Source organism: Limanda limanda, chromosome 21, assembly GCF_963576545.1.
Source record: "Limanda limanda chromosome 21, fLimLim1.1, whole genome shotgun sequence".
Lineage (NCBI taxonomy): Eukaryota > Metazoa > Chordata > Actinopteri > Pleuronectiformes > Pleuronectidae > Limanda > Limanda limanda.
The window spans coordinates 20,622,759-20,637,375 of record NC_083656.1 but is presented as its reverse complement, the minus strand read 5'-3'; the positions used below and the strand labels follow the sequence as shown (position 1 = coordinate 20,637,375).

At 42.0% G+C, this 14,617-nt stretch overlaps 1 protein-coding gene across 1 annotated transcript in view; it reads right to left on the bottom strand.

Moving 5' to 3' along the window:
- The window catches only part of ryr2a (ryanodine receptor 2a (cardiac)), a 118,296-nt gene that overhangs the window by 76,844 nt on the left and 26,835 nt on the right, over positions 1-14,617 (bottom strand). Inside the window, exons 12-29 of the mRNA XM_061094463.1 lie at positions 14,446-14,610; positions 13,950-14,071; positions 10,427-10,610; positions 9,491-9,626; positions 9,143-9,238; positions 8,239-8,357; positions 7,597-7,730; positions 7,032-7,273; positions 6,593-6,785; positions 5,425-5,629; positions 5,062-5,166; positions 3,709-3,812; positions 3,482-3,565; positions 3,130-3,289; positions 2,666-2,813; positions 2,428-2,528; positions 1,079-1,183; positions 98-272 (exon numbers count right to left, since the gene is read on the bottom strand). Coding sequence (XP_060950446.1) covers positions 98-272; positions 1,079-1,183; positions 2,428-2,528; positions 2,666-2,813; positions 3,130-3,289; positions 3,482-3,565; positions 3,709-3,812; positions 5,062-5,166; positions 5,425-5,629; positions 6,593-6,785; positions 7,032-7,273; positions 7,597-7,730; positions 8,239-8,357; positions 9,143-9,238; positions 9,491-9,626; positions 10,427-10,610; positions 13,950-14,071; positions 14,446-14,610 — 2,578 coding nt within the window. The remainder of the gene's footprint in view (positions 1-97; positions 273-1,078; positions 1,184-2,427; positions 2,529-2,665; positions 2,814-3,129; positions 3,290-3,481; positions 3,566-3,708; positions 3,813-5,061; positions 5,167-5,424; positions 5,630-6,592; positions 6,786-7,031; positions 7,274-7,596; positions 7,731-8,238; positions 8,358-9,142; positions 9,239-9,490; positions 9,627-10,426; positions 10,611-13,949; positions 14,072-14,445; positions 14,611-14,617) is intronic.

Below are 14,617 nucleotides of genomic sequence, written 5' to 3'. Positions count from 1 at the left end.
TGTCTGGTTTGATCGATAACATGTCACAAATCACTTCCCCAATGGGAAAATGTCCTTTATTCAAACATTTCTATGATGTAATGGACACTGCCCTGACCTTCAACAGCTTCAAAGTCCTTGAATGCCAGTTCAGAGCCGGAATCATCCAACAGCACTTCTCCATTGAGTGTGAACATCATAGTGTGTTCGTTCAGATCAACCATGCATCCAACCACGTCCCCAGTTTGCCAAGCACGCCCAAAGTGCTCGTTGCCCTGGTGCCAGCGCTGGACCTGCGGAAATATTAAATAAGATTTACTGTCTTGTTTGTTTCACATCTATCTAGACACATATAATATGTGTAGTAAAGACTTTACTGGAATTTGTGAAAAGGTATTAAGTGTATTGTGTCATAGCAGGCGATTAATTCTTGAATTATAGCCCAAATGTGTTTGAGGCCACAGTGATCTTTGAGCAAGATCTAATCACTTCATCTTTGAGTGTAAGTGAAGGTTTGTGCCAAGTTTGAGGAAATTCCCTGAGATAAATCTTGAGTTATCACGTTCAGAGAGTGGGAAACACCATGAACATAACCTGTGGGTACGGCTGCTGCCAGCATCAAGGCTTAGAAATCCTTCCCCATCTATAACCACTGATTTTGAATATTAACTTGAGCGGCACTGATTTAATCATGTGATATGCCTCACTCTCCACAACCATCTATAATACACACCCTCCCAATTTGGTGGTCTATTTAAGCTGCACAATTCCCCATCACTCTCTTTGCTTGTCAATGCTTCTGCTGCCCTGCATCAATATTGCTGTCTGTCTCCTGTCAAAGCCCCTCAACCACCTCAGCACCGAGGGGGAGTTAAAGTTATTGCTCATCACTCCCCATTATACTAATGTAATCTTATCGGGGGGAGTGATGAATTCGGAGCCTAGACAGCGAACTGTAACTATGTTCCGCTGCTCCGATAAACATTTCACACGTGAATTTATAATGAGCTCAAACGGCAGACATTCTGTCTTTCAATGACAAGCACTGAACCCATGGGATGTGATGTATGACTGCATGAGCACAGAAAAAAACGGCCACCTTGAAGCCGTCAAAGACAAAGGCCTGGTCGTCGGATCCCAGCTCCTGGTCTGGGAGGCATCCTGGCCTGGCCCAGCCCACCCTCATCTCTCCTGCTGTCAGTACCTGGAGGAAAAGTAGGGACAGGTTCACATCCAGCAAACTAGAGTCTGGTCATTTTTTTATTTCAGTAAACAAACATTGTCTTCTTGGTGTATCAGTAAGTATGCTTTGTAAATAAGTGACAACATCAAGTATGTTTTCTTCACCCCAGCACACCAAAGCTCAGACTAGACCAGGGGTGGGCAAACTTTTTGACTCGCGGGCCACAATGGGTTCCAAAATTTGACAGAGTGGCCGGGCCAGGAACAGATGGATGGAGTGTTTTTGTGAACTAATATAAATGACATGGAAAAATCATTACATGAAAGGATTTGGCCTTTACCAAGTAGCCAAGCCATTTAACAAAAACCCGCGTTAAGAAAAAGGCTTGCTAGCCTTTGCTATTTCGAATGCCCCCAAAAAACATGCCTTGGTAGATGACTCTTTAATCGCAGTTTGTCTGTGAAAAAAAATGTTGATGAGTCTGTAAATAAGTCGCCAACCTCTGAGCTGCAGCAACCCGTTCTTGCGTTGACTGACTTCGTAGCAAAGTGACGGCTGATGTTGTACTCCCTGAAAACTGCGACAGTTTCTCTGCATATCAGGCATACAGCCTTCGATTGGACTTCAGTGAAAAAGTATTTTGTTGTCTACTCCGTGTTAAACACTCGGCACTCATTGTCCACTTTTTGTTTCCTTGATCCTCTCATTTTACAGAAGGGCTCACAGGGCAAAGGGAAAAAGTGAAGGGAGATCATGTGCCTTTTCAAGCCCTATTCACCACACTCCCTGGCAAATTTAATTTAGCTGACGGTTTTATCCAAAGCAACTTACAATAAGTGCATTCAACCCCGAGGGTTCAAACTCAGAACAACAAGAATCAAGAAAGTACGATTTCTTCAAAAGTAAAGCAAAACTACAAAGTTCTATAAGTACGTGCCATTTAAGTGCTACAAAATTGTTAGTTTCCAAGAAAAAAAAAATATATATATATTCTTTTAAATTAAATTTTTTTTTTTTTTTTTTTTTTATTTGGACAAGTTCGGCGGGCCGGATTAAAAAGCCCAACGGGCCGTACTTTGCCCATGTCTGGACTAGACCATTGTGACGGGTGTTAAGCTTTACATCTTTTGGGAATGAGCCTCAACACTGGTTAAAATTGTAAATTCATGTTTTACTATAAGAAAAAATCATGACTGTATGTCTTAAAATTCCATCTATCAACAGTTTCAGATATATATAGATATATTTCACACATATCTTCTGACCTCCAGCTCAAAGTACCACTTCCCAGCATTGACACAGTAGGTTTTCTCTGCTCTGAAGATGCGGAACCTCTCAGCAGACATGTTGTTCATGTCAGACTGAGCTGCTAGATGGGGGGAGGTAGGGAGGGACAGAAAGAAAAGACAAGTTATGAAAAAACATCTTATATTTTGTACTTTTGTGTAAATGAGGGGGTCATTTCTGCAAATGCAATTATACAAGGAAAAGCAGACACGGTACCATGGTCCTGGTCAGGAGCTTCCAGGTTGTATCCATATCCAAGCAGAGTCCTGACAGCCTCTCTCAGGCTGTCCTTGTTGGATTTCTTGGTTCTCTCGTCCAGCAGCATGTAGGGGACCAGACGGGGATTTCTACGACTCTTCACATCCTGACAAGCAGCAGAGGACAGAGGAACACAGGAAACGATCAGTTATGCTTTACAAAAATGAAGCCAACCTCCTGAATAAAGATGCTGCCATCTTGCGCTGGTGATTTGGAGCCAGTCTGTGTAGTAGTGATTTTGTTGAGTAAGTAGTTGGTCCATGTACCATTTGTAAAATATGGAGGGGGCGGGGTTTATGACCTATATTGCAACCAGACGCCAGGGGGTGATCCAGATGTTATGGCTTACCTTTTGAGAGCTGTCATGTCATCCATCTTTATATACACTCAATGCACATATTTCACATTATGTAGTCTCCTACCTGTTGGATACCATATGTCCAGCCCTGCTGGATGCGGTCTCTTGCCCAGACGTTGTGTGCATTCTCAGCCAGTTTGTCCACCATGGCTTCCTGGGTGGAGGTCAGTTTGATGTGACCCAGGTCCAGAGGAGCAGGTTTATAACCACCGGACAACTCATAGCTGCACAGATAAGAGTCGAGGCACTGAATCGTTAGCTGCTGCTCAACAAACTCACAGAGCTGATGTCTACATCCCTGTTGCTTGAGTCACAGTAATAACCATTTTTGTTGTGTCCTTTTAATCATCTCATGAAATCAAATCATTACATCGTCATCATCATCCTGCATCCCACACGTGGTTGAGCTGACTTACGTTGGTGACAGTTTCATGCTCTTGACTTTCTCTACAGCATGTTCATCTGCTAGGCCAACATGGCAGCCCAAAGCCAGGAGGGTTCTATGACACACACACACGCACACACACAAACATGTTACTGTATTAAATAATTGTCTATACTATTACAGTATGAACACTCCATCTGCCCTAATGGTGTAACTGATAAAAATCTAAATGTGTTATCTTATGCATTGATGCTTTACTTGAGTGTCTCCAGAGACATCTGTAGATTGTAACTTCGTTCCTGTTCGGGAAGCTTGGAGAACTCCACCAGACAGGGGTGTTGCCGCTTGTTATCATCTCGCACCTGAAACACACATAAAAAAAGCCACGATTTTTTAAATTGAACTCCTGGGATTGTTTACAAAGCAAAGCTCCTCAAAGTAAGCTCCCTCTCCGGGCCATTGCTGTGCTGAAGTCAAAGTACAACACACGGGAGCCCGAGTCAGACTGGGCTTGTAAACTGAATTTAAAGGAAGATGTAAGGACCTTGAGTTGGAAGACTGAGCTATGTTTTATTCAGCCTGAACTTAGACGTGCCCTTGAACATCTGAATGTGCTGAAGATGTCACACAACCAAACGGTCTCACAGAGATAACTGTGGCAGCTCCAAAGAGTGCTTTTACCATAATGTGACTATTATGTGTATGCATGTATATTTGTATGTAATTCATCTATCTTGAGAACCATTCAACTGATTAACTCCAAGGATGTGCGGTGAAGACATTTTGTACAATTTGTACACGCAAATGGTAAATGATCTGTATTTATACGGCACTTTTCTTCTCATGATGGCCACTCAAAGTGCTTCACGGTATGGATTTGCCTTTTACAAATTGACACACACACATTTATAAAGTGAATCTATGTGTAATCCTGTCTCTATCACACATCACTTATATGCCGTGGGCACAGCTGTCAGGAACAATTTGTCCAGGGCTTGCCCAAGGACACTTTGGCACGCTGAATGGAGGTGCCGGGGATCGATCCACAGCCATCAGGTTAGTACCTGTTCTACCTCTTCAGCCACAACAAGGTCAATAACGATGACGTTGGAAAAAGCAAGTGATGAGCACTTGGAGAAGCTCTGTAGCAGCTCTGTAGCATTGGGGCTCATCATCGTAAGTGACCATAGTAAATCATGGCAAAGGCACGTTTGATTCCTCTGGAGAAGAAGCTAGAAAACTAAGAAACCTGACAGTTGATCATCTAAGGTGAGGGAGTATTATAAGACGTCCACCAATGTGTTCCTCTGTAAGCGCTGCATTCTCGAGATGTTTTATCATGGCACCATATATCATGATTATTCACACATTCCTCTGTCAGTTTTTGTCACTAACATTGATTATATACATGTTTTATCACTGGCCCAATGATTATTGCATTGCTGATACTATGGTAATGTAACATTTAACCATGCATCAACCGTCTTTGTTATCACCAGTTTTGTATTTTTCATTTAGTTTAATGACCATGTATGCTGAGAAGTGCAGGTTGTCCGGTTCTGCATAATCGGTGTTTCATGAACAGCACTGAGAGGTTGGCCTGATACTCACAGCACCATAGGTCCAACCCAGGTCTATCTTGTTCATCACCCACAGTTCATGGATGTTTTCTGCAAGCTTCTCTCTGATCCTGTCCAGGTGAGGAGGCAGCACAATCTGTAGTCACACACAAATACAAACATCTCGATCATCATGCTTCTGTTGCCTTTCCTGTTTGTCCTCAGTGACAAAGACAGAAGAGAAGATAGAAAGAGCATCATAATAATGAGCTGAGCTTTAGGAACATATTGGATTATTTCACAACTGAAGGGTATGCCAGATATTTAGTTTGTAATTATGCATATGATTGTCTTTTTGTCAGATTTGAACATGTTGGGTCTCCTCCCCTTTAACAACCCTCACTGTGCTCTGTACCTGGCTGGTGTCCACAGGTGTGGGGGTGAATGCTGCCTGGCTCAATGTGACGGTGGGTCCCAGGAGGTCTCTGGCTGCAGTCTGGTCCTGACTGGCCTCCAGCTTCAGTTTGTCCCTGGGCAACACTGCCTCATAGCAAGGAGCATAGCCTGGAGGGGGGAGAAACTTAAACTCCCCATGACGACCCCCGAGGAGAAAACGCACCCTGCAGTGTGACATATGACAGAGGAGGAATATGGAAGATATAAGAATTAGTTTAGAAAATGAATTTCTCTTAAGTTAAAGGAAACATTCAGCACAACCACCAAACACAGATATTCTGCCGGTTTGTTAGCTAGTAGTTACCAGTGATATAAAATATACTGAATGTGTGCAGCCAGACATCACATTGAGTTTCTGTATAGCTCTCTGTCAGTGGTATATTTTTCCAGGATTATTCTTGCACTTCAACTGTTTAGATTAGTAGTCATGTACTTTGAAACTTTATCACCCAAACTCAAAATCTAGCTAATAGGGTTCTTTTTCAAACTTATCACACTCACTAATACATCTGTTGACATGACATGGATCGGTGGTGATGTATTTAACAGATTCATTTTGAAATATTCTGATCATTTCAAAGACACAATTAATAAATTGATTGAGGAAAAAGAAAAGGGAAAAAGTGTAATTTCATCACATTTTGATTTCTAAAGTCTTTATTTTAGTCAGTTGTATACTTAGCACTTGTGCTAACTGCTATAAAGTAGCACTGAATTGTAAACCCACACTAGTAAAGTGCAAGGGAATATGAAATCTACTGTGAAAACCAAAGGATAATTCCAAAGCTTTCCAGTTAGTTGAATAGATAGTAACTGGACTGAGTAAGTAAGTGGCCTTTGGTGCAGCATAATCAAATGTGTTTTTATAATAAAATGATTACTATTATTATTATTATTATTATTATTATTTATTATTAATTTACTTATTTGAATTACATAAGTAAAACGAAACGGAGGGTTGTCTGGCAGTGTAAATATGTAGTCTGTGGAGATGTAGATCTTTGTGCAGCAATGTGTTTGGTTGTCACACTAAATATACTGAAGGGTACTGTATTCCCATTAACAAGATTGCAGTGGATAATAGGTGAGCTTTCATTAGTGTTAAGTGTTTGCTGTAAGGGACTGACTTGACCCCAGCAGAGAAGCTGGCCACAGGGAAGAAGAGGCCGTCAGAGTTGAAGTTCTCAAACATGCCCTGAACCGGCTGACCGTTGATCCTGAAGGAGATGCTGGGCACACTGAGGTCCAGGCAGCAGCTCACCACATCCTCTGACCTCAGCACATGTTGGTTGGGGGAGGTGACGGTGCGCGCAATACAGCCTGCACAGGTTTGATCGAGGAACAGTGAAGAAAGAAGGGTTTGTTTGTGTTTAACGCCTGCATTTCCAATCAGCAACTGGAACAGTATGTCTCAGTATTTATAATCTGTCTGAGTTCATCATGCATTATGTTTTATGATTATTGGAAAACATGGAGACTGGCTTAACTTAACTTATTGCTTGGTATTATTGAGTACCATCCGTACATAGTTACACCATCATCTGTCCCTCGATACACGCAGCTCACCTGACCAGAGGTGAAGTCCATCAAAGCCGTAGGAGTAGAGGTCATCACCCACCCCGTTGCCTCCCCATCCCTCCCCTCCACTGGGGTAGGGTGCATAGCCACTGGTGCTGGCCCAGCCCACCCTGAGGTGAGTGGCCTCTGCTGTGACAAATGGCAGCGCCTGATCCACGATCAGCTCATAGTACCACTTCCTGTACTGAGCGGAGCCATCACTGACCCCCAGGAAGATGTTTGGACGCATGCTGGAGGGTGGAGGAAAAGATTATATAAATGTTAACCGTCTCAAAGGCAACCTGCAGATACCAGTTTAAAATTGAGGTAAAACTATGAAATGTATAATACCAAACTATCTACAGCAAGTATCGTTTCTTTTGTTTGTCAATGGTTTGCTCAAACCAAATAAAATAAAAGTCAGAGTGAAGTACAGTGAACACCACTTAACTTCTGTGTATGATGACAACCACAAGTAGGCTACTGTATGTAAGAAATTATCTTCTGTTTTCATTTTATTGTCTAATGTTGTATGTGTGTGTGTGTGTGTGTGTGTGTGTGTGTGCGTGTGTACCTGCTCACGTGGTTGATCAGGCGGGTCTGCAGTAGTAGATCTCTTCCTGGCAGCAGGTTGTCACAGATTAGGTGCTGGTTGGAGCGAACTGCTACACCGTGACACACACATAGCGAACACAACACATCCAGAACCTAACCAGCACGCACAGACACACAGAGAACATGTCATTGTTGTAATGTATCATTGCTCCAGTGCAAACACACGTCTGCAGGCACTGACTGGCCTGAGCTTCACAGAGTGACTGACGGGTTCTGGACAGGCTGCAGCTATTTGTCTCACAGTTTTTTTTTCTAGAGAAATCTTTCTTGATTGAAAGATCCTGAACAAAATAATACAGAATAAAAGAAAACGGAGGCAGTGAGTAATGTCACTGCAGGTAAATACACCACCACACACTTTAAGTTGGTCATATGTGTCTTCATCCAGCACATTATACCTGTAAATCCTTACTTCAACCAGCACTGAAGCCTCTTCTGCGCCCCCCCCCCCCCCCCCCCCCAATCCAGATTCTTCCCACAAATGAATACAAGCCTGTTCACACCATGAAGGTTATTTGCCTATACATTTGAATTGCATATGATCTGTATTTATATCCCTGCACCTTTCTCTATGAGACATACTGTAATTAAGTGCCCAAACCTTGTGGTTGCGTCCATGCTTGTCCAGTAGAGATATAATAGATTTGATGTGTCCCTCTTTGATTATGTTCAGTGCCTCAGGACTTTCCACCAATACACAGTGAAGAACCTCAAGTATACCTAAAAAAACAGAGTAGCATTCATACAATACAGTGAGAATGAATAAATAGGTAGAGTCAGCTTTTACACCATCCTTGGGCTAAAAGTAGCTCCTGGCTATACCAGGCTGAGTTAGAGGAGAAACCTGAAAATATGTATCAGTCCTTACTCCTACATTTCTGGTTTGAAAAGAAGAATTCACAGGTAGCTGAGCTGAGTCACTCACTACTACTGTATGCACACATTGGTGAGGCGTTTGCCCTTATTCTGAATAGGACAATATTCCTATTAAGCTTTTTACGTAACTAATCATTACTCCACTACACTAACATTCCTGTATACATGAAGCTGTACATACTTTGATTAAGTGATAAAGTCATGATGGATTGCTCTACGCAAGAAAATATGTTGATATCCAAGTCTGTTGTCTTGATTGAATGTATGTGTTTGTGTACTTGTCTTTCTTTTCTTCAGGCAATGCCTGGCACGGGATGCAAGATTTGTGAACAATGCACTGAGCTCTGCACAAACAGGCAACAGGCTGTTCATCACAAACTGCTGTAAAAGTCCTACATATAATCGGAATCTGCTGTATGTGCTTCCAAAGAGTGTACCTAAATCCTTATACTACAAATGTTCCAAAAAATTTCCTGAATGAACCAGGCTGCTCACATATGCTGCTGTGTTTTGAGAAAACTGCCACTGGCTCATGTGATTTCAACATCATCATCATTTTATGATGGTCCAGTGGGGACGAGTCATTGATCAGATTAGTGTGAGTATCTCACCGAGTCCGGGTGACCTACCAGAAGAGGCTTCCAGTCGCTCCAGTCTGCTAATCAGCCAGTCCAGAGAACCAGAAAACTGGGCACAGTTCTTCCTGTTTCCTCTGATCAGTGCAGCTGGGAGGAAGAAGGGGGACAGGGGAAGTAGGACAGAGTGCAGATTAAGCAGGACAGAGGGCAGAGGACAGAGGACAGAGGAAAGAGGACAGAGGAAAAAACAGTCTTGCTTACTATTGTGACATCAGTGTTAATCTCATTTGATTAGTTTTTCATTTCAACCTGATCTTTGTTGTGTATACGAATGATCATCTCTTTTTGTAAAGATTAAAATGTAAAGCCCAGGACAGAGGAAAACAAACTTGTGTATACCCAGGAGCTGGTAGAGGGAGTTGAGGATGGAGCTCCAGGCCTCTCCTGCCTCCCTTCCTACGGCCTCAGCAAAATGAGCTGCACTGCTGTAGACGTGAAGTCGATCAATACACTCCAGCACCAGGCTGATCATCCCCTAGAGACACAGAGGTTGGTGGTTTCACTGGTTCATTCAGCTGCAGTCACAAAACACTATTAATTATAATCAAATAAAGTGGACGGGAGAGAGAAACGGTCACTGTGAAGACACTGCAGAGAGCTGCAGTGAAAACCTCAAAGACAGTGTGACTCTAGTCCAGTGTCACATTGTTGCAGTCCTGTCAACACTTCTCCCAAATGTTTATAGAGTGCTGCAGTATGGAGGAGAGGAGAGGAGAGGAGAGGAGAGGAGAGGAGAGGATAGGAGAGGAGAGGAGAGGAGAGGAGAGGAGAGGAGAGGAGAGGAGAGGAGAGGAGAGGAGAGGATTTTTTGGGGTGGATATATTTCTATTTTCAAGTATTTTCTATGACCTTTGCTTGTGTTACTGGGCTTTAGATATCCACCTGACTCGTGACTGTTTTTTGGACTGACTTTTTGTGTAAGAACTTTGGCACTGTGAGTAAAGACAACACCTATTTAAGCTGAAACCCTGGACTCTAAAGTCTTCTCTGACGTGTTAATCTACTGTAAAGTGAAAAAGAAACAAAACACTTATCTTAATCAATTCTCATGCACTGATGTTCTTTGTGTGAACAGTAGTGGTGTCACACAGAAACACACTGTAACAGGATCATTAGAGATGTAAAAACCCACTAATTCTTTGGTAATTTTATTGTAACCTAACATCAGAAAACAAATTCTGAACAGGACAACACACACACACATTAACACATGCACGTGTACACACACACACACACACACACACACCCATGCACACACACACAGCCACTGCCCACCTCTTCCTGAAAGAGGTTCTGTCGGTTCTTCAGCGCTCTCAGTCGGTTCTGCTTGTCTTCGTGTTCCAGGTGATCTCCAGGTGGTTGGAAGTAGCCAATCAGATCCTGCAGACTCAGGCTGACTGAATCTATTGGTAAATCTAAAGTAGAACTCCTCCCCTTTCTCCTCAGTGTGTCCAGACCCCTGGATGGAGGGTATAGAGGAGAACACATCAGTCACCGTGTGTACTGTGCAATGACAGATTCTCACTGCTGCTGTAATGTTGGTTTTGACTTCTTGTTATGAGAAGCGTTGACTGATATAAACATGCAGGTGCATTAAAATATGCTCTTTTGCTGCAACCTGATTTACATTAGTCAACTCCCCAGTGCAGACCGATGTTTGATAGAATGGCACAGATGTGATGGTCTTTATGTTTAAGATCCAGCTCCATCCAGATTCACATTATCTACAGTGCATTGTATAGTGTATTATTCAGTGAGTAATAACTGCCACAGTGAGTCTCTAATGTTTACTGTACAGTCTCAACTCAACAGGCCCAGTCCTCCAGTGAGCGAGGAGGAGAATCTCTCCTCTTTCCTTTCTCCTATAGCAAAACACACAAATCCATCTGGGAGGTGGCTCGAGAGTCTACATTTTATTTTACAGAAATGTAGGGTCGGCGCTGTTAAATAATGGTTTTGAGCATTCTTTTATTTCATACTACAATATCACTACATAAAATAAAAAATAAAAAATGAATACTCCAAAGTTATTTTGCCATGATTATCTATGCATACTTTGTTATCTTGTTCTAGCCAATGTGTTGGATATGCATCACTCTCTAAGGTTCCATCTATCCTCACTAATATGTATGGTCATGGTCCTTGGACCGTACCTCAGACACTGCACACTTCTCACGCACATGTGTCTGTGAAGATTTTCCATCATCCAGGCAACTGGACTAGCTTCTGTTTCTTCAAGACATAACACGGGTACGGACCAGCAGAGGTTAAATACCTGAACTGAAAAAGCCTCCTTGATGACAGCTGAAACATCTTCAAGAAACATAAGCAAGTTTTTCCAGCTCCATGATTACACCAGCTTAAGTTTAATTGCAAAAAAACCTGTATTTAAAAAAAAAGGTCAAAGTTTCACCAAACTGAGCCTATAATGTCACTAAGAACTCCACAAAGTTTGGTATTTGGTTTTTCGCTAGTTGCTAAGATATCATAACTTTTCTGCAGTGACGTCACATGCTCAAGCACAAAATACCAATGTTCTATTCTATTGACGGGGCACCCAGACCATGAGGTGGGTTTGATATGCATTTTTAAAGGTTGGTCCTAATTTCACCAAGACTAGACAAATAGTTGAGTTGATAATAAAACAGCTACATATTGAATGGTTTATTTTTGACATGACATCTGTCAGGATTGGAGAAAAGATGTAATAAGAGGGAGAACCCCAGATTATTGCACTTTACCTTTTAGCCGTAGCTCTGAGACAATACATTTATACAATGGACCTAGGCAGGGATAAATTATTCCAGTTCAGTTAACTCAAATTAAATTGTATTAAGATAGCGAACAGCTCAAGAGCAAAAGTGCGCTAAGGGGCATCCCTGCCATACTAAGACAAAAAGGAGGGAGTATAACACCATAACTAATGACACAGACTGTAGGTTTTACATAAAACAAAGCAGCCCGGCTAATAAGGTTTGCTCCAAAGCCAAGTGCAGGTCTAACAAGCGTAGTGATAGCTCCTCTCCTTATATGATTCAATTAATCCATTAGAGAACGTGTGTAGACCAGAAACCTTGGTAATGGTCAACTATTGATTTCCATCGCTAAGATCTTTTAAACATGGGGGAGTTTCCAATGGATCCACCTGTTTTTGTGGATGAGACATGGGAGACAGTTTTTCACATTGTGAGTCTTGTGTCTGTCTGCACTCTGTCGATCTGTCTATCGCCCTCTAAAGACATATCTATTACCTATATAATTGTCCTGTGTGCTTAAGTGGTCCAAACTGAAATTTAGGCCCTAACGGTCTGTAAAGTATAAGATAACCAAAGAGAACTTTAATGGTCTCCCTGATAAGGAAAGTCTTCGTTTGCTTCGTTTCAATTTTCATTTCATCTTTCAATATGATGATTCAAAAGCAGGACTTTGGAAAAATTGCATTTGAACACGGATAGGGTGACAATCCAATGCGTGGATCCTTTTCGGACCAAGTAATCACAACATTGCTAGCGCCAGTGAATAAGCTAGCATGATAGTTATGCGGGCGGTTGAGCTGCAGTAAGGGCAATGCTACAATGACCCGCTATGGTGTCATTTTGGTTCACCCATGCTGGTCCACGCTATGGTAGATGGACTGAATTTATTCAGCACTTTTCCTGTCTTATCGGCCACTCAAAGTTACATTTACCAATTGACAAACTCATTTCCACAGGGCTTCTGTGCGCAGCACTTTTTCTATCACACAATCAGAAACTGCCAAGCAATTTATGAGTCCTGCATCTTGCCCAAGGATACCTTGGCATGAAGACTGGAAGAGCTAAAGAACAATCACTGACCTTAAATAAATAGTGGACAACCCGCTCTGCCTGATCACAACTGCCCAGTTGCCTGTGGCCTACATAGACCTAGTATCCATAAATGTGCAGCATGTGCAACAGCAACATACTACTGAATTAAAAGATGGACGACTTGAGTTGTACTGATCAGCATCTTGACGATTAGGTCAAGATGCCACAGGGCCTCTACTTATAAATGATTCATAAGTCATAATGAATGATGCTACTCATTGCTCAGTATTTACATTTGATAACTTGACCATTACGATGATAGCTCTCATATTTGCAGCTGACTGCATTGGTATGAGTGCTGAATCTCTACAGAGGATTGCTTTGCTCGCTGAGTGGACTTAAAGGGTTGTAACTGCTACATGCTTGAAGGCAGCAGTATGTCTGCTGCACACACACTTCTGAACGGAGAGAGGCTGCAGATAATTAAAATTGAATTACAGCTGCCTGTTGCTTTACATGAATTAGGCACATACAATGATTCCCTTGTACCAAGCTTCTTTTTCTGACACATGTTAACTTATGATTTTCTCCTCAAATCAAAGGACATAAAAGCTGAATACAGCATACTTGGTGTTTCACATACACTTTAAATGCTTTTTAATCAAATTACTATCAGTAATGTGCCTCCACCTATTCCTGAACATCAATATGTGTCCCTTTTTATTCCAGAATCAAGAGTCAATTTGTATCAAACCCTGTTCCAGAATATGGAGTTGTATAACAGTTTGTTGCAAGAAATGTCTGTCAGTCACAGGGTGTCACATTTTTATCCAAGTACATCAAATACGCACTGCAGCCTCCTCCCCTGCTAGTGTCTTTATCACTATACATTACACTATTTTGTCTTTGCCTTCTTGGTTAAAGATGCGTGCATTTGTGTGTTTGTGTGTGTGTGTGTGTGTGTGTGTGTGTGTGTGTGTGTGTGTGTGTGTGTGTGTGTAATAAAGCACCTGATGAAGAGATTGAACAGAAAGACAGTACTACGGATGACTCTGGCAGTGCGACTTTCCTCATGTTGCGACCGAGATAGCGTCAGCCCGTCGTCCATGTGACCCTCATGGTGCATGATGGCCTGGAATTTTAAATAAAGTTTTGTCAACCTGGAAGAAGTAACCATGTGTCAAATCCAAATTTTAAATAAAAAATATACCAAATTTTGTGACATGAGGACAAATATCATCAGTAAAGAAGGTTTTTACTGTCACTGTTGTTTCTTTACAAATAAGTTGTTTGCAGAAACATGTCGTGCAAGCATGTGTGCACCTATTGTTTTCTCTAATGGTACATGAAGGTTACAAGCTCTGGTATTGACATCTTAATCTGCTGCTGCTCCCCATATCTTCCACTTTGGTTAACATAAACCCCAACACGGACACTTACAAGACACAGGTGTTAAAGAGAGGTGATGAAAATTCATAAAATGTTCAGTATGGTGCAGAAAGGTACCGTTCTCTGAACTCCACCCATGCGTGCACACTTGGAATCAACAGTCTGGTAGGTGAGCCACAGGAAGGTGTCAACATGTTGGATGTAACACACAGAGTCACCATATTTGATGTCAGGAACACCCATCCCATCCAGCTCCTTCCTCACACCGGGGTCCAATTTTTCCTGAATT